At 51.5% G+C, this 19,081-nt stretch overlaps 6 protein-coding genes across 6 annotated transcripts; 5 read left to right on the forward strand and 1 right to left on the reverse strand.

Annotated features, from left to right (window-relative positions):
• Positions 1 to 387: 387 nt before the first annotated feature.
• On the forward strand, positions 388 to 6,291 carry EJ05DRAFT_504382 (putative response regulator receiver RIM15p; the record flags this gene model as incomplete). The annotated part of the gene is made up of 2 exons (XM_033747563.1): positions 388 to 915; positions 970 to 6,291. 2 exons carry the CDS (start codon positions 388 to 390, stop codon positions 6,289 to 6,291), a joined length of 5,850 nt encoding a protein of 1,949 aa, XP_033596740.1.
• A 2,461-nt stretch (positions 6,292 to 8,752) lies between these two features.
• On the forward strand, positions 8,753 to 10,943 carry EJ05DRAFT_514288 (MFS general substrate transporter). The gene is made up of 4 exons (XM_033748513.1): positions 8,753 to 9,180; positions 9,239 to 9,287; positions 9,341 to 9,702; positions 9,758 to 10,943. Exons 1-4 carry the CDS (start codon positions 8,974 to 8,976, stop codon positions 10,817 to 10,819), a joined length of 1,680 nt encoding a protein of 559 aa, XP_033596741.1. The 5' UTR covers positions 8,753 to 8,973; the 3' UTR covers positions 10,820 to 10,943.
• Positions 10,944 to 11,930: 987 nt separating this feature from the next.
• On the forward strand, positions 11,931 to 14,108 carry EJ05DRAFT_541374 (uncharacterized protein). The gene is made up of 2 exons (XM_033749658.1): positions 11,931 to 13,459; positions 13,523 to 14,108. Exons 1-2 carry the CDS (start codon positions 12,171 to 12,173, stop codon positions 13,827 to 13,829), a joined length of 1,596 nt encoding a protein of 531 aa, XP_033596742.1. The 5' UTR covers positions 11,931 to 12,170; the 3' UTR covers positions 13,830 to 14,108.
• Positions 14,109 to 14,425: 317 nt separating this feature from the next.
• Positions 14,426 to 16,703, forward strand: EJ05DRAFT_469386 (PLP-dependent transferase). The gene is made up of 2 exons (XM_033742906.1): positions 14,426 to 15,102; positions 15,200 to 16,703. The coding sequence occupies exons 1-2, from the start codon at positions 14,880 to 14,882 to the stop codon at positions 16,618 to 16,620; spliced, it is 1,644 nt and encodes a 547-aa protein (XP_033596743.1). The 5' UTR covers positions 14,426 to 14,879; the 3' UTR covers positions 16,621 to 16,703.
• A 92-nt stretch (positions 16,704 to 16,795) lies between these two features.
• On the reverse strand, positions 16,796 to 17,357 carry EJ05DRAFT_457099 (defender against death DAD protein; the record flags this gene model as incomplete). Its single annotated transcript, XM_033742516.1, has 3 exons — positions 16,796 to 16,886; positions 16,944 to 17,065; positions 17,232 to 17,357. Coding segments are annotated over 3 exons (315 nt in total), but the record flags the coding sequence as incomplete, so codon positions are not given.
• Positions 17,358 to 17,833: 476 nt separating this feature from the next.
• Positions 17,834 to 18,729, forward strand: EJ05DRAFT_479815 (putative UPF0136 membrane protein). The gene is made up of 3 exons (XM_033744746.1): positions 17,834 to 17,933; positions 18,034 to 18,506; positions 18,551 to 18,729. The coding sequence occupies exons 1-2, from the start codon at positions 17,931 to 17,933 to the stop codon at positions 18,349 to 18,351; spliced, it is 321 nt and encodes a 106-aa protein (XP_033596745.1). The 5' UTR covers positions 17,834 to 17,930; the 3' UTR covers positions 18,352 to 18,506; positions 18,551 to 18,729.
• Positions 18,730 to 19,081: the final 352 nt, after the last annotated feature.

A 19,081-nucleotide genomic window follows, 5' to 3' on the forward strand; every position in this document is an offset into this window, starting at 1 on the left:
TTCTCCTGTGCTTCGTCTGCCGTGAACTTTTCTTTACTATACTTCGATATCTTCTATTCACGTCTGTCCAACTACGCGTCTCGGTCCAGCTCCTGTCCAATTACGTCTTCGCTATCTTTCACGATGCGCGTCTGACTGGTCTTGTTAAACATCTCAACCCGGCCGTCCTTGAGCGAATGCCACCACGCGTCGTGACCTCGATCGGCCCTCTTACGCTCGAGTTCTCGCCCGCGAATCTCGTCTTGCTTGCAAACAAGAGCAGTGTCCATGATGGTCCCGCACCCAACTGCCGCATAATCCGCCATCTGCCTCCCCCCGGCTGGGCGGACCACGACAACAAAGGAACTATAGTCATAAGAGAAAGAGATTCTGATTCCTTCTGTCATAATGTCAGAGGAAGTTCCCAAACCTATGGCTCCTCCAGCTGTTACAGCCCTGCGAGAGGCTGCAGCTGGTGAGCGTCATCTTGGACCACGCATACCGATGGAAAGGTCGGTCAGCCAAGATATTCGAGAGGAACGACAAGACCTGAAAGAGGCCGCTGAACACAGCCTTAATGTGCTCATGGACTTGGATCTCGATGGCAATGTTCGATGGGTTAGTCTGAGCTGGGAAGAAGTCATAGGAACATCGCCGGATACTGTAAAGGGAAAGCCTATCTCGGACATCCTGGTGGGCAATAAGACCGCATTCGCTGATGCTGTGGATTCAATGAAGAAAGATGACTCTCGAAGTCATATCATTCGCTTTACAATGCAGATGGGGCCTTCTTCGGTCCTCAGACCAGATCCCAAGTCTCCAACGTCGCCAACTAGCGTTGATCCAGCAACCTCTGAACACGAGGAGACAGAGTACCTGAACCTAGAAGCACAGGGGATTATGGTTTACGACTCGACGACAGGAAATGAAAGTCATGTGAGTTTTCACTAAGTGGTGCTCGTGATCTAGGGACTTTGCTAACAGCGGAAGACTATGTGGATGATCAGGCCCTCCGTCGTTCGCGAAGTGACGATCGATCTACCCGAAATACTGGTGGAGTCCTTAGGAATAGGCGCAGAGATGCTAGCTCATTATCTGACGGGCCTGGCAGAGGCGGGCCCGACCAATTCGGGGGAGCATGCCCCTCCATTGCCTGTCTTATGTCGAATCTGTGAACGCCAAATTACTCCGTGGTGGTTCGAGAAGCATACCGAACTCTGTCTCCAGGAACATAAGGCCGAGATGGATGTTCAAATGGCACAAGAGAATCTTTCAGAACATCGCAATGCCATTGTCAGAGTCTTGGATGCGTTGGAAACCAGTCACCAACAAGTCACAGCTGCGTCAACGGAAAGCTCAGGGACTTTATCCACGGTCCCAGAGTACAAGGGCTTGCCTATACAGCCGTCGTCAACACCTTCATCTGGTACTGTGTCCGGACGCGCGTCTCCCGCCTCGCCTCCATCTCGATCTCAGGACAGGTCTACCGGATTTGGACATCACCGAGCACGGTCCTTTGCAGTCCGGAGGCCTATCGCCAGGATAGTGGAGCTTGTGCTCGACCTATGCGACACTGCAATTGAAATCAACACACCAGCCATCAAAGACAATCGTGGTACCTCGAATGAGCTACGTACCCAATCACCACAGTCAGAGAACCGTATCTCGCAAGTATTGCAATGGCAGTCACCCAATACAGGCTCTTTAGAGCAAGGTCTCGCTCTTCTATGTGAAGACACTTCAAAGCTCGCTCGAGCTAAAGTTGACAGTGTGTACCGTCATCGTCGAATTCTCGAATATTCGGAGAGAATAAGGTGTGAGTTTGACGTACTTGTGCATGAATGCATCGAGGCCGCGATGCACAAAGCTGCCAAAATTGCTGCGGGAGAAGATAGCGAATCTTCTGAAGAGTCTGCTTCACAGGTAGACGAAGACGAAGACGAAGATGAGCCGTCTGGATCCTTGCTGGCTGCACCTGAAGAGAATGTTCCGGATGGTGGTATATTTCCAGGATCGTTCGATGCCCCTTCTTCTATGGCGCAGGCGTTGCGCAAAGCCTCTGATGCTCTAGCTGCAAACCCCGAACGTAGAGCACCTTCAACCACAGCCTCTACCAGATCAAGTAGTCCACATGGTAGCCAAACGCCTCGATCGCATGCCGGTACAACGGGTTTCGTCTCACAGACTAAGCGAGCATCCATGCAGTTTGAAAGTGATGCGGGTGCGGATAGTGACGCCAGCGTCAGGTCATCAGCCAAGTCTGCAGCTAGAAGAGGTGACTCTCCTGGTTCCGAATTGAACCTCAGTCGCGTTGCAAGCTCTCGCGAACGCAAGAGAAAGAGTTTGGTCCTTCCAAGTGTAATGTCAAGCCGGCAACAGTCTCCCGCGAGAAGCATGGGTCCACCATCTTCCCCTCTAAGGACGAAGCCACGCATACCTAGTGGAGCAGAGCCTTTCCACTCCCCTATAACATCCCCTGTTCTGTCCAACAGTGACTTCTCTTCACCGGCCATTGCTCCGCAGCACAATCATCATCATCATCAGCAGCACCACCGACGTCAGTCATCGGCTGCTGGTTCCGACATTCTGCGACCTTTGTCACCGCGTATGGTGCCAACTAGCAATCCCCAGCCTCGTGCTGTAGCTCCCTCTATCAGGGATTTTGAGATTATCAAACCTATTAGCAAAGGCGCATTCGGGAGTGTCTACTTGGCAAAAAAGAAGTCGACCGGAGATTACTTTGCAATCAAGGTTCTCAAAAAGAACGACATGGTGGCCAAGAATCAAGTCACCAATGTAAAAGCTGAGCGCGCAATCATGATGTGGCAAGGTGAAAGCGACTTCGTAGCGAAGCTTTATTGGACGTTTTCAAGCAAAGACTTCCTGTACCTCGTCATGGAGTATCTGAACGGAGGTGACTGCGCATCGCTTATCAAAGTTCTAGGAGCTCTGCCGGAAGATTGGGCGAAGAAGTATCTTGCAGAAGTTGTCATGGGAGTGGAACATCTCCATAGTCGCAACATCGTCCATCGTGACCTGAAACCCGATAACCTTCTCATCGATCAAAAGGGTCATTTGAAGTTGACAGATTTTGGACTGTCACGAATGGGTTTGATTGGGCGCCAAAAGAATGCACTGAATAGAAAGTCAGATGAAGCAGCTGTGCCTGATCTCCTCAAACAGGGTCCCTTTCAACGCGCTAAATCGATTGGATCATCGCGTTCGGCCTCGTTCGACTTTCAAGGCAATAATGCCTCTCCATCTGCCACACCAAGCTTGACACCGGCCCTTACGGGTGACATCGGTCAGCCATCGTACTTCAATCTCAATCGTGATAGTTCCCACAACCGCGAAGCCAGGAGAACGTCAGGCAATCGGAGTGATAGTGGCGATACTGATGTACTGCAGGCCATGTTTCGTCGCTTCTCTCTCGTAGAAGAGCAGCAAGCCAATCGTAAATCACCCATCGAAGAAGAGAATCCCAGCGAAGACAGTGGCTCCCCAGATCCCTATACACTGCATCCCATACTGAGCCAATCGAGCGCCGCGCAAAACATGACACCTCCTCAAGTGTCAACCATGCTACCCCCGCCAACTACCTTGTTTGATCCTGAAGACAAGAACCGGCGATTCGTTGGTACACCCGACTATTTGGCCCCTGAGACCATTGAAGGTGATGGTCAAGGAGAAGTAAGTGATTGGTGGTCCTTGGGATGCATCTTGTTCGAGTCCTTGTATGGTTACCCTCCTTTTCATGCCGATACACCCGAGGAAGTGTTCCAAAATATATTGGACCGCAAGATCGACTGGCCAGACGAGGAGAACGATATGGTATCAGACGAAGCAAAGGATCTGATGAACCGGCTCATGTGCGTGGACCCGAACAAACGCCTTGGTGCCAATGCCGAGGAGAGGTACTCCTGTGGCGGGGAGGAAATCAGAAATCATCCGTGGTTCAGCGACATCAATTGGGAGACTTTACGTGAGGATGAAGCATCCTTTGTTCCTGCTCCTGAAAATCCAGAAGACACCGAATACTTCGATGCACGAGGTGCTACGTTATCCAGTTTTGCTCCGGAGTTCGAAGATCAGCAGTCGTCCTCCAACACCAATACCCCCGGAGCAGACTATCCTGATCGACCACATGATGCACTTTCAAGGATTAGATCACAAGTCAATGTCAACACTATGAAAAGGGGTCTCATTCCGCTGCATATACCTCCGCACGTTAGAGAGGGAAGAGGTCGCCGACTTAGTGAACCAATGGCACAGGACGACTTTGGAAGCTTCAACTATAAAAATTTGCCCGTACTCGAGAAAGCCAACAAGGACGTTATACAAAAACTTCGAGCAGAGGCAAAGCAATCACAAAGCAAGCCACCTTCTACACTTACATCACCAGGTGTAAGTTCGCCGACGCCTTCGCTCGAGTCTAGCCCAATGTTACCAATGCCGCTCAAGCGCACGATGTCCACGAGCAAGAGCGGCCAAAATGCGAACCGACCGGCGTCGCCTTCGGTAAGCCAAGCGAACTCTTCGCCAAGTCGAACGTCTCAACCTTCGTCACCTTTGTTAGTACAATTCAGCACAGGCCAAAATCATGAGCGACGAAAGACTTCGAGCGGCTCCTCTTCACTCTCTCATCAGCAGCCGTCGCTGCAACCAGGTAGCTTCTTTGATCAGAGTCGTCTTCCACCCGGTCTCAAGACTAGTTCTAGCGTGTCGTCACCGGTCAAGATTGCCAAGACTCCCGGAGCAATGCCAGGCCTTCACACTGAGAAGACGTTCCCCGGTCAACGGCACTCTTCAGGTTCTGGTAGCTCACTAACATCCCCAAGAGCTCGATCTCAGACTGTTGGTTCTCAAGAGAGCGAAGCATCCAAGGACTCACTACCAAGTCATCACAAAAGGAGGAGTCAAGTCATGGATGTGTCGCCATCTTCATCTGATAATGAGGATCAAAGGGCCAAGGCACTTCTACGAGTCCAAAGGCGAAGGCAAAGCTCACGCAGGCTTTCACAAATCAACATAACCGATGGCCCATTTTTTAGACCACTAGATGTATTGGTATGCGAAGACCATCCCGTCTCGCGCTTAGTCATGGAAAAGTTGCTGGAGAAATTACGATGTCGTACAATAACAGTACAGGATGGCTCCGAAGCCGTGCGGTATGCTATGAGCGAAGTCAAGTTCGATATTATCATGATGGAATTCAAACTTCCCCAGATCAACGGTGCCGACGTTGCACGGATGATTAGAGACACCAAGAATGCCAATTGTCATACCCCCATCGTAGCTGTCACAGGCTACTTGAAAGACCTACAAGCGCCACATCATTTCGATGCTCTGATTGAGAAGCCGCCTACTATCGCAAATCTCACAGAAGTCTTGGGTCGACTTTGTCAATGGAAACCTCCACCGCCCAATTGGACACCAACAGCATACTCAGCCCTTGCTCCGTCCAGTCTACGCATGGAATCGTCCCGCTTGGGCGATAGTCCTACGTCTAATACATCAAGCTTTCCTCAAATGCCTTCTGGTAGCTATCGTGGATCTAGTCGGGAGGATTCCATCAGCTCAAGCTTTTTCGGAGACGGTGAAAGTATGAATGACCTACCTATCGTCATCAGTCGATCGGCAACAGAGGACTGGCGTGACAGAGACCTGAGCACCGCACTTGGTGGTCTTGGTATTACAGAGGAGGCCATTGTAACATCAGATATGAAGTTACCACCACGAACCGAAGAGAGGAGCCTGGCTCTGGACCATCAGAATTCAGCTCCCGCGGTGTTGCAACATCCTACACCCAAGGAACACCGCTCAGGCGAGCAGAGCACCAAGATTCGAGTACAAGAGAACAGGCGAAACGAAGCAGCAGATATGGGAGATGACGAAGATGAGGAGCTTGGTGATGCACAGGTGCGCGCCAAAAGTCCCAGGACTCGGCCTAAAGCTTCGTCGAAACTTGGAACCGAGATGATGCGGACCAACAGCCACGGTAGCGTCATTTCTGTAGAAGAGATCAAGGATACTGTCGACGTACCATCTTCAATACCGCCATGTATCACCGAGGAGATCAACCCACTCGAGACAAGCAAGACTCCCAAACAGCAAGTCTCAATGACACCCCCTGAGATATTCCCACCTCGGCCAGGAGACAATGTACAGATCATCGATATGGATGCCACGCCCAAGGCAGTGCAGACTGATTTGTTGGAAATATCCCCTATGCCTACACCAAAAGCCTCGGCACTCAATGCCAGCGTCGAACGTTCTGACAAGTCATCGGGCTCGCCAAGTGAGCGAAAATAGAAAATCTGTCTGAGTCTGACTACCTTGGCTCCGTAGCCCAACCCAGTCTTACTACTTTCCCTTTGTCCGCCTTCTCTTTGTGATTAATTTCCTGCAACTTATTGAGCTTTGAGCAAGGTGTTGGCGGAGTTCCTGTTGCCATTGTGTATAAGCATTTTCACTGGCGTTACCCAATGTTCACAAAGACAGGCATTCCTGCCACTACTACTTTCCTTCAGTTTGGGGACCTCGCCACGAATCAGCGGAACATTCATCTTTTCTCAATCATATTGTTGTGTCGTTTGGGGACCTGATCAGTCCTTGGCCCGTGGGCCCTTTGAGCAGATCACAACCCAATTGTTTTTTTTTGATCCTTGTCCTCAGTTGGCGTGCGCATTTCGCCGCTTTGTCAAGGAACACATACCTCGACAGCCTACGTACCTACAGTGGTGACCCATCGTTTCGATTGCTTGCTCGTATATAATTTATTAACAACAATCACAAAATTGAGAACTCACCCTCCCCGCCTCCATGAATGGTGTATGTGCATGTGTGTGTGTGTGTATTGAATCTTGTCTGTGTGGTGTTTTGAGGCCTGTGCGTATCCTGCTCACGGCTTGAGGATGTATGTGTTCAGGAAACATCCGCAGAATATAATTATCAGGCTTTGATATGTGCGTGTGTGTATTGTATTGTATTGTATTGTATTGTATTGTATTGTATTGTATTGTATTGTATGTATGTGGATGTGATATATATGCTGAACACATGAAAAAGTAAAATAAACCAGGCGGCTATGTAAGGGGCAGCAGACTTGCATGATCAAGGAGCTGATATTGGTATCAAAGTCGAACTCATATATGTGGACAGGAGTCCGAATATTCATGCTATCGTGTAACATTACTGTTTGTAGATAACGTGTGTTGACCTTCGTATTAGCACTCAAAGCAAACCTCTAATACGGATTAGTTTAGGGACACTTTGCTGCCTGAGATATGCCTAAACTGTCCCCAGACTAATATTCCCTTACTGGATGTATGTATACGGTTCATGAAGCACGCATACTCGTAGCAGGCCTATTCCAAAGGAATCATAAAAAGATGCAATGTTTTGTCTAGCGCCCGCTAGCGCCCTCACCAAAATCACGTCTGAAAATTCACCTTTTGCCACATATTAAATTAACCACGCCCTTAATTAAAAATTTAACCGATAATTCTGTGGAGAACAAAACGCCGTGTAATTCTATATACTTTTTACTATCTATAGCCGCGTCGTCGCGGACGAGTAGGGTTTATAAGCCTCTGGTGTCGTTTGGTGGTAGGTTTAAAAATTCGACTTTACCGTGGATTTTCCGGCGTGCCTTAGTGCCTTAAATTCAAGACTGCACGCAGTCTGCCGGCCGCAGGCCACCCTAGTTCCATATAATCATATCTCCTAACAACGACGAGACCTACTCCTCTTCCATCGATCAAATGTATTTTCACGGGCGCTGGTTTAGTCCAGATGGATCATCTGGATGTATATAAACCAAACAACTACTACATGCAACCGTGCGTGCTCTTATCTTTCACCCGTTCCCGGCGATCCACGGAGTCGGGGCGGGATAATAACCAACCATCTTAGCTCCGGCGGCGGCAACGGGAGGAAGACACGAAACAACAAGTGTAGATAGATAGAACAGATGTATTTACTGCTGTGGATAAATGATCCATAAAAGACGAAACCGTGTCATAGACGTCAACATACCGCAGTACGATCAAAGCGGATATTATATTTGGGGACCGCCGTGTTGTGCCGGTCACGTGCATCCAGGGGGCTGAATCGGCGTGTATATCAGCCCGAGCCGCGTCTGCTGGATGGATTAGATGGTTTCAGGCGGATGGGCAGGCATGGCACTGGTCGATATGCCATGGATGTGGAGCAAGCGACTCGGCTGTCCCTGCGCAGCTGTTCTTGTTCCTCTTTTCAGGGCTTTTTTTCGCGAAAGAGTCCAGACCCAACGCCTCAATGCCCCACACACACACACAAACACACACACGCCGCTTGATCTCTTCCATCTCACCACTCATTGCTACACACTGCGGGTGCATAGCTGCTCCGCCCGGCGGTGTATTAGGGCGCTGGCTCACTCGCTTTACGGCCGTCGTCGCTAGCTAGGGGCAGCCAGGCATGTAAGGATGGATTTCGTATGACTCGCTATGGTATGGCGTACTTGATACACGAGATCCCTCGACGGGATGATGCATGGCCGCCCGCCGAACATGAGTGTGAATGAGTGAGGGCTGGAAAGTCGGAGACGGGGGGGCTATAGTACGCTCCTCCGTGTGTTTCTGGGTTTGAGTGTAATCCGTCCGTGTGTGTGTGTGGCGCCTGGCTGCCTGGGTGTTTTTTGTCCGGGTGTGTAGATGTACATGTGTATGTATATATATATATATATCAGATGCCGGGGCTCGTGGCGTGAAGATGTTATGTGTCGGACTATCCATGATATTTGAGTATTCTTAGCGCTTTTCACATACACGCACGCACGCACGCACGCACGCACAAAAACACGCAGGACTGTGGCGTGGTTTGGGGCTTTGTCTGGACTTGAGTTGGCTTGTTCGCACATTGACTTGTTGACTTTTTGTCTTTTGTTTTTTGCGTCGTTGATCTTGGACAGTCAGTCAGTCAGTCAAACAGACAGGCAGACAGACAGACATCATGGGGAGGTCTTCTGAAGACACTCAGGCCAAAGACTTGCCGTCGGAAGCTCACTCTAGCACGTCCGAAGACCACTCGACATTGCCGGCGATACCTGAGCCGGAGGGCTTTAATCCGGGATGGCGGTTCTTTGCTGCCTTTTCGTCGCTGTCTGTGATTACACTCATGGCAGCACTGGATGCTACGTCTCTATCGGTGGCCCTGTCGGTATGTTTCTGATATTTTGAACATCTCTGGAGCAAAATCTGACACGCGTTCTTGTTAGATAATGGCTAAAGCTCTTGGTGGCACTGCAATCGAGGCTTTCTGGGCTGGTATGTTGTGCGCTATGCCATCTTAGGAATATTGTTTACTGACTTTGCCATAGGCACGTCCTTTCTCCTGACCAGCACCGTCTTCCAGCCGATTCTGGGCTCTCTGAGTAGTATCTTTGGACGCAAGCCTCTGATATACGTGAGCTTGGTGCTGTTTCTGGCCGGCTCGATAGTCGCTGCTGTTGCGAACAACTTCACGGTCATCCTTGTCGGTCGCAGCATTCAGGGGACAGGAGGCGGAGGTATCATTGTACTTACTGAGATTGTCGTGACGGACATGGTCCCCCTGAGGGAGCGTGGCAAGTACTTCTCCTTCATATCAGCCATGTGGTCTGTCGGCACTGTTGTTGGTCCTCTACTCGGTGGTGGCTTCGCGCAGAATGTCTCCTGGCGTTGGATTTTCTGGATCAACCTTGTAGGTCATCCCTTCGTTCCATGATATGTGGTGATATGACTAACGCACAACCCAGCCTTTCATCGGAATTGGCGCCGTTATGATCACTCTATTCCTGAAGCTCAACTACATCACAGCCGCATTTCTTGACAAGCTCCGCCGCGTCGATTGGCTCGGCATGATCCTCTTCCTGGCGTCCGTCACCGGCTTCCTCATCCCGCTATCCTGGGGTGGCATCATGTACGAATGGACCAGCTGGCGGACGCTCGTCCCACTCGTCTTGTGTGGCGCGGGCATGATTGCCTTTGTTGTGCACCAAGAGTGGTTTGCGCCCGAGCCCCTGATCCGCACCTCTGTATTCAAGAACCGTACGTCGGCGGCCATGTACGCGGGCACGCTGCTGCACGGCATGATCCTCTGGTCTGGACTGTACTATACCCCGCTATACTTCGAGGCTGTAAAGGGCTTCTCGCCCATCCTTACTGGCGTGGCGCTGTTTCCGCAGACTTTCACTGTTGCGCCGGCGGGTATGGCTGCTGGTGTGTACATTGCGCTCACGGGCAACTACCGCCGTATCGTGTGGGCTGGTTGGACGCTTACTGTGCTGGGATACGGCTTGTTGCAGCTTCTCGAGGTGGACTCGTCCACGGCAACGTGGGTGTGCGTCAACATGGTCGCGGGCCTGGGCACGGGTATGCTCTTCCCGGGCATGGGCATCGCGGTGCAAGCTGCTGCCTCGCAGGCCGATCAAGCGTATGCGGCGACGATGTTCAGCTTCATCCGGGCGTTTGGACAGACGATCGGTGTTGCGGTTGGTGGTGTCATCTTCCAGAATCAGCTCAAGAAGAAGCTGATGGACTCGGTGGTGTTTGCGCCGGTAGCGGATCTGTACAGCAGAGATGCCAGCGGGCTCGTTGAGATCATCAGGGCTATGCCAGATGGTGCGGAGAAGCTGGAGCTGCGAGGTGCATATACAGATGCACTGAAGGTGATTTGGCTGGTCATGTGTGTGCTCGGGGGCGTGGCACTGATCCTGTCGGCGGTATCGAAGCAGTTTTCTCTGGACCAGGAGATGGCAACCGAGCAAGGTTTCCAGCACAAGGAGAAGAAAACCGACGAGGAGAAGACCGCGGCGTAGATTTTTTGTTGGGTATGTTGGTGTTGTAATGATATTATGATTGATGTAGTATGGACGGATCCCAGCTCAGCATTGGCGTTTGGTGTGCGAGATATATAGGTAAATATAGGCATATAGAGTGTAGTATTCATATTAATATTCCATATTCTAACCTTGATGGGGATGTTAATCTTTAATGGTCTGCGTCGGAGCATTGTGACTTCCCCTAACATAAGCCAGACCCGATCAGCACCGTCATGGACTCCAGAAATGTGTCTGAGCCGCAATAGTACCCTCTGAAAGCATTCCAAAGGATGAGAATGCTAAGTCATGGCGATAATGAAGAATATTCCATGGGGTGAGGAGTTGTAGGACAAGATATTTCTGTGATATATCACTTGGACCGTTGTAGGAGAGAGAGGGTAGTGACTCGTTTTTGATTCTTATGATGGATAGGAAACTGAACTTGTGGGCTGATAGAGCGACGATTTCCCACTATGCTAGAATCATTCACTGATGATGACAGCTGCGTTAAGCAAATGGCTCATCTTAAAGTGTGAACCGACAAACATAAAGATAGCTCCTCCGTCCTCGGCGTAGCAAGTGATACTTGACGTTTCCGACGATCTGTTTACAATTATGGCAATGTCCAAATCTTTCACATTTCACTAGCGAGGCCAGCACAGTACCGAGTCTACGCAATATACCTTCGAGCATAATAAATGGATCGCCCTACCTGAAAAGGTTCAAAACCTGAGCGACGACCAGTAATGTACTTTCGATGAATGCTGCGAGACAGATTAATACCAAGCGATATACAAAACATCACTACGCATTGCTATATCAGTTCAGTTCATGTTTATTGACAGAAGCCTTTTGCGACTACCAGTGTGTTGTTTTCTAGACATTGGAGCTGTGCGAACAGCTTGGCTTTGAACAAATTCGCGATACGCATTCTATAAGGTATTATCATACAGACTATAGTCATGTAGAGATTATACTTCCTTATGCAGTAGTCAATAAATAGATGTGTGGTGATGTCTAGAGAGCGCTGACTCAGTCACGGTGGATCTGACGCGTCGACTGACTCGTTTCAATTCTTCGCGTCTCCACTTCGGAGCTTGAAGCTTCCCACGTTTACAGCGCTTTGACCCGGAAAGGACGACAACGTCTCCGCCGGGCGCTGGATTCGATCGTCTTATCTCAGTGTTGCCCAATCTCGGCTCTACCATTCACTGTCTTGTTTGTTGCCAATGATCGCCGTACGGACGCAAACGGGAACTTTGGGAACAGGGACCCAATGTGAAGGCTGCGCAGGATCTGTTGGAAAGCCTCAATACGTTTCTACTTCGCCGCCTTCTTGTGTGATATAATGCCGCTACTTTCACGACATGGCACCCGCAGTTTGTTGCGCACGGTGAACGGCAAGACCCACGCCACAGACCAAGACCATGAGGAGGCAAGACCGACTACAACGACAAGCAAGAGGGAAAAGACGAAAGAAGAGATTGAAGAAGAGATCAATCGCTCCCCGCGCAGCTCAGACAGCGAGTCTTCGCCTTTGAGGAATGACGCTACACTGGAGGGCAAAAGCTCCAGCAATACCACCAAACGTCCGTCAACACCAAACCTCTTCGCAGCGAAGCCGACCAAAAGGACCAACAAGCCCCGAGTCAGAGCTCCAACAAGAGCAGCATGCAACAACTTGAACGAAGCGAGGAAGCGGAGAGCTGAGAATGAGCACGACGATGTGTCTCCCAAAAAGAGGCCGCTTAGCCCCACACAGTCTGCCGACAGCTGGAATGAAGCCGCTTTCATCAAAGCGCCAATGCGAAAAATGAAGACAGCAACGTATGGGAGAGCCAACATACGCAAAACCACGTTTGGACCTAGCAAAAGCTCGAGCAGCAGCGCTGGAACAAACACGGAAGAGCGATTACATGGGTCAGTGGCGAAGTCGTCAGTGAAGCCAGAGAACGGCATGGCCGCAAGATTTGCAGGGTTGAGCAAACGAGCTTCTCCTGTGCAAGAAGAGCCTGTGAAGCCAAAGGATGATCTGGGAGCGAGATTCGCCTTGTTGTCGGCGCCCAAACAGATGGAGGACGAACATCCGCCTTCTTCGGCTGAAAGCCTGAAGGAAAGGTTTACTGGTCTCGGTACGACGGGATCGAGCGTAAGTGTAACAACAGCAACTACATCTGCTCCGAGAAACGACACTCTGAGATACAGCTCCCCTCTCAGTTCTCCACCAGACAGCGAAGCGTCAGATGTCGAAGGACTGGAGTATACAGGCGCTATTTGCCCGTTCTGCAGAGAACCCGTGGATCCAACGATACTCCAAGCCTTCCTCGGTACTCGAAGGGCATTGAAAGTCCGACAGCAGAATGAATTCCATGTCGTTCACAAGAAGCATTCTGCGCTACAGGAATACAGAAAGCAGGGTTATCCCGAGGTCGATTGGGGCAGCTTGGAGAATCGACTCGCCAGCCACCACACCTATCTGGAATCCATTCTCGAGGACAGCGTTCCGTCCCATTTCCGAAATGTGTTGGCAGACAAGGTAGACAGGGGCAAGGAGCGAACGTTGATCCAGACTGAGAACACAGGTGCTTTGTCGGGCATCATGCCTGGCTACTATGGCACGCATGGCGCGCGTTTGATGTAGGTCTCTTTTTTTAAAGATATGGATAAATGTATCTGAACCCGGCACTGACAAGACTGCAGGGCCGACTACATCATACGCAAGTACGGCACAACACTAAGACACCTCGCCGTGAAGGACAAGACCATTGCGTCTCGTGATACTACGGGATTTGTGCAAGCCGTGCTAGTCCCAGAGCTTGCCATGAAGCTCATCATGGAAGACATGGACGTGGACGAAGGCCGAGCCCGCGAGATCATGCAGGAAAGTGCGCTTCTAGGAGATCTCGTCAACGAGGAGGTCGACGACATATTGCGGATGACACAGGCAGCAAGCCAAAATCTCTCGTATGGACATTCCGAATCTGGATCTGACTCTGACTTGAAATGAATGAATGCTTCAATTGATACGTTCATTCTGTACTGTGGATATATATACACTATCCACATTGTGGGGCGGCGCACCCAGCGACGAAGTGAGAGTGCAGTTTTCATGTTGGAGGTATATATGTACACGGCATTACGGATGGATTGGCATGTATGAATGACTACATTTACGCATTATGGTACAGCAAAGACAGACAGACAGCATCTATTTGAGACGGGTCTAGCTAGCCTCATCATCCTTCTTCCATAGAGGTATAAAACTGTTCAGAATTCTCGCTCGTCCCATAATACAAATGGACCTTTTGCAGCATCTCATATACATATAGACCAAAAATGGTAATAGTGAATGCAGACAATAATGTTCTCAGCCAGAAAGTGTTAAAAAGATCGGACTACTCAGTCTGCCAATCACCACCCGGACAAGCCGATGCACATTTGGGGGGGCCCATCACAGACCATCCCAAACAGGAAAGACAAGCTCGTCTCCGATTGGCTGACAACAGGTTTACTATCAGTGTAGCCGTGTATCGGGTGCAGGGCCGATTGTACCCGCATAGGGCCGCCCGCATTATCGATTAATTCACTTCTTCATTGGATCATCTGAGCTGCGTTGCAGTGTTGCGGTGTTGCGGTGTTGCGGAGTCCTCCCCGCCCTCGCTCTCATACCAACAAAATGGGTCATACTAATACTGTAGCAATCGCTAGGCCAAGCCTGGTCTGGTCCGGTCTCGGGCTATTGTCTGTCTGTCTGTCATAGGGCGTGTGTGCGTACGTACTACCGTATGACTCTCTACTCTACCACCTGTGGCTATTTTCGTCTTTTACTTCAAACGTCAACTTGAGCCGATACATACCCATTGCCTTGGGTGAACCAGAGAAAAGCATAGAAAGAAAGGAAGGAAAGAAACATACGCTCGAATTCTCGCTCAACTGACTTTGGCCTCCTGTCCCGTACCAGCTACCAGCTACCAGGTATCAATCAATCAATTATTCATTTACTGGCAGCTACCTACCCAGGTCCTCGCTGTACATACATACATACATCAACACCGCCATGGCACCACACGCAGCAACAGAAACAACCGCAATCACCGACACCGAGGGCATCCCACTACCAAACCCACTGACCGCCAAGATCCCTATCAATGATATCCTCAACCGCCGCGCAAAGGCACAGCAAGCACAATGGGGCGTCGCAGCACCCACCAGCATGGACGCATTCAGAATCAACAGACAGCAGCAGCAGGAGCATAAGCCCAAGGCAAAACGCTGGGATCGTAAGTGCACATGATTTATTCACTATATGTTTCCCCCCCTCCCCCTTTTTCATTTGACAAACCCCCTCCTGACCTCTCTCTCTCTCTCTCCCCACAGACTACCTATCGCACGAAACAACATCGCGCACAGGCTCCGCGCTCAAAGACGCCGCAAAATGGCTCGGCACACCAGGCATCATCTCGCTCGGCGGCGGCCTGCCCTCAAGCGAATACTTCCCCTTTGCCTCGCTGTCCATCAAAGTGCCACAAGCGCCCTTCTTCAGCGAAGCCGCAACGGCGCAGTCCGGCACCCTCCTAACAGCAGGCAAGCACGATCTCGCCGAGGGGCTATCCATCTTCGACATTGCGACGGCGTTCAACTACGGGCAGGGCTCGGGGGCCGCACAGCTGCTGCGCTGGATCTCCGAGCACACGGAGCTGGTGCACGAGCCCGGGTATGCGGATTGGGCGTGTACGATGACGGTGGGGAGCACGGCGGCGCTGGACATGTTGCTGCGCATGTTTACGCGGGCCGGGGATGTGGTAGTGAGCGAGGAGTACACGTTTGCGTCGGCGGTGGACACGATGCGGCCGCTGGGCGTGCGGGTGGCGGGCGTGGCGGTCGATGCCGAGGGCATGCTGCCTGCTGCGCTGGACGGGCTGCTCGAGGCGTGGGACCCGGCTGCGCATGCCGGGGCGCGGAAGCCGCGTGTGCTGTACACGGTGCCGAGCGGGCAGAATCCGACGGGGGCGACGCAGTCTGGCGCGCGGAGGGCGGCGCTGTATGCCGTGTGTCGGAAGCACGATGTCATCGTGTTCGAGGACGAGCCGTACTATTTCCTGCAGATGGATCCGTATAGCGCTGGGGCTGAGGCGGATACGCCTGCTGCTGCGCCTGCTTCGCTGGCCGAGTTTCTGGACGCGCTGGTGCCGAGCTACCTCCATCTGGATACGGATGGGCGTGTGGTGCGGCTAGACTCATTTAGCAAGGTGCTTGCGCCGGGCACTCGGATCGGATGGATCACGGGCTCGGAGCAGATTGTCGGGTTGTTCCGTAAACACGCGGATTTGTGCACGCAGGGGCCGAGCGGGGTCAGCCAGCTGATGGTGTTCAAGCTGTTGGACGAGCACTGGGGCCACGGCGGCTATCTGGCGTGGCTGATGCATCTGCGCGCCGAGTACACGGCCAGGCGCAATGTGATTCTGCAGGCTGCTGAGCAGCATTTGCCCCGGGAAGTGGTGCAGTGGACGCCGCCGATGGCAGGCATGTTCTTCTGGATGGGTCTGGATTGGAAACGGCATCCCGACGCCGCGAGCAAGAGCGTGATGGAGATTGAGGAGCAGGTGTTCATGCGCAGTATCGAGCATGGCGTGTTGGTGATGCGTGGTAGTTGGTTCAGGGCGGATGCAGATAGCGAGATGACGTCGTTGTTTTTCAGGGCCACGTTCGCGGCTGCGCCGTTTGACAAGATTCAGGAGGCTATACGGAGGTTTGGCGAGGCGATTAGGGTCGAGTTTGGGCTTGTGCAGACGGCGTAGGGTTGGGGGTTTGGTGCCGCCGGAAAGTGGAGGAGCACTGTGGATACAAGTAGCAGATCAAAATGATTCACAGCAATGTTTTTGCAAAACTTTTGACCAGTATTGAGTATACCCCTGAATGGCTCCATAAATGCTTTAGTATTCATACAGATATCGTGTTTGTATCTGAAAAAAAGGCCATCTCTCTCCACTCTCTTATTCAGTTGATAAAGTTTACACAAAAGAAGTGTAGAATTAGACTGCCAAAGACAAAGTCCGCGAACGCTCTGTGGATGTGTCAGTTTCTGTGCGCGACGCAGCCAAGCTAGATGCCACAATCTTACCTCTCATTCGATATGCTCTTGAACTCGTTCTGATTCTCTGGGTTTGTCTGGATGCGCAAGCTCGCCGTGAGCACGAATTGGCCTACACAAGCGCTAAAGCCCGACAGAAACGCATTGAACGGCTGGATTGTAAACAGTTAGTGAAGAGTTCTTGCAATGCGTAAATTCAGTCTCTCATGGCTCTTCGCGAGTGTCTGCGCCCAAGCTCTTCGGACCACCTCTTCCCTCTCGCCCCCTCCCACAACGTCCTCCCCATATCAACACCATTCAGTAAGAAGTGCCACTTACATAATTCCCCACCAGTATAACATAGACAAACTGCAGCGCGCCCACAACCGCAAGAAAGGCCAGGAAAGCATCGAGCAGCTTCGTCCGCTGAGGCGTGTTCTTCACGTAATTACTCCAGATCTTCTCTGCGATGTCCTTGGCATCGTATTGTGAGGCGGGCTTCGCAGTCGTTTTTGTCGACTTGGATGATTGTGCGGACGGGACGGCTTGCTGCTGTGACGATAATGTGGTGGTGGGTGTGGAGGAACCGGACGATGCGGCGGTGCGTTTGGGCGCCATGTCTCTCAATTGGCGAGCTGAGAAAGGGTTGGGTGAGTGTGTTTGGTTGTCGAGTGCTGGTGGTGCGGTGCTGGAGTGGATTATTATGTATTCCCTCGCTCTGGATTGATGAGGCCAGAAAGTCGATGGAGCTCGGTTGCTTACGTACGTGTTGCCTGATGGCCTTAGGTACTCGAAATGCCTGAGGTACTCCGTAGCGCCAGCAGTGCAGCCAATGAGAGCGCGCGGAATGGAGCTTTCCCCGCGAGATGTCGTGATGACAGCGGCGAGGAGCTATAACTGACTATTACGAGAATGGAGCTCCTTTACTTCTTCGTCTGACACTTATTACACTGTCGCATTGCTTTGTACACAACCACTTGCCAACTACACTCCAGCCATACCCAAACCATCTCATCATATCTCAGCCCTGTCTTCATCATGGTATGTCTCCTCCGTCATCACCAGCATCAATCCATCAATGTTCCACGCCATAAACATCGTCATCCATAGCCTCGGTCCACCGAACTAACAACCCGCGCAGACGACCCTCGAACAAACCGCCTTCATCATCGGAACCCTGACCTCCGTCGGCGGCAGCATCGGCTACTTCCGCACCGGCTCCGTGCCCTCCATTGCTGCCGGTTTGACCGTCGGCGCACTGTACGGTCTGGGTGGTCTGCGCATTCAGAACCGCCAGCCTTACGGTGTCGAACTTGCGCTGCTTGCTAGCTTGGTGCTTGCCGGTAGCTCGATTCCGAGAGCGATCAGGAGTGGGAAGCCGCTTCCTGTTGGATTGAGTGTGTTGGCGACGTATGGACTGTATCAGTTTGGGACGGCGTGGAATGGCAGGATCCGGTAGATGACGTATATTTGGGGAATCGGAGAGTGCTTTCATTTCAGAGGCGGTCTGAGGTGGAGTTGACACTACGAGGATATGACGTATCAAGAGGCGAGCTATAGGATGAAGAGAAGACATAATATCAATATACAGCAGAGGTGTGGATCATTATCGATGTGAGATGTCATTGTCGCTCTGCGATCAGACTGACAACAGGCAGCAGCGCAATTGAACCTACACCTCCCATGCCATACCCACCACCATTGCAGCACACCATACACGGGAAGCACTGAAACACTTTGGTTCGTTCTTCTTTCGCAGATGCTCAGATTAACAAGATGATCGATTGCTAGTTTACAACGTCCAGCCCAGGCTAGTGATCAGGTATTTATACATCCGTACCCTCCCAAGTGCTGCTGTGTATATGTGTGCGACCGAACACGCCATCTCCAATGCACCGTCCACATCGCCCTCGATCGCATCTTCTCTTCCCTTGCATATGTACGTGAAGTCGTCGTAAGTGGCATGAATTGTCGTAGGTTCCCGATGTCTAGCAGCAGTCTGCCGCGCACTCGCAGCAATCCGCGCAGCACTCGCATCCTTCTTCGCAGAGGAAACAGCAGCACATTACGGCCAGACTGTGTGCGTGGTTAGTCTGTCATGTAGTCTGCTGAATGTCCAAACACAGTTACGTACCAGGACATGAGACAGCCTCTGTCCTTCTTCTGCCTGGTCTTCTGACCGCCGGCGC

The sequence above is a fragment of the Pseudovirgaria hyperparasitica genome (genome assembly GCF_010093815.1).
Source record: "Pseudovirgaria hyperparasitica strain CBS 121739 unplaced genomic scaffold EJ05scaffold_17, whole genome shotgun sequence".
Taxonomy (NCBI): Eukaryota; Fungi; Ascomycota; class Dothideomycetes; order Acrospermales; family Acrospermaceae; genus Pseudovirgaria; species Pseudovirgaria hyperparasitica.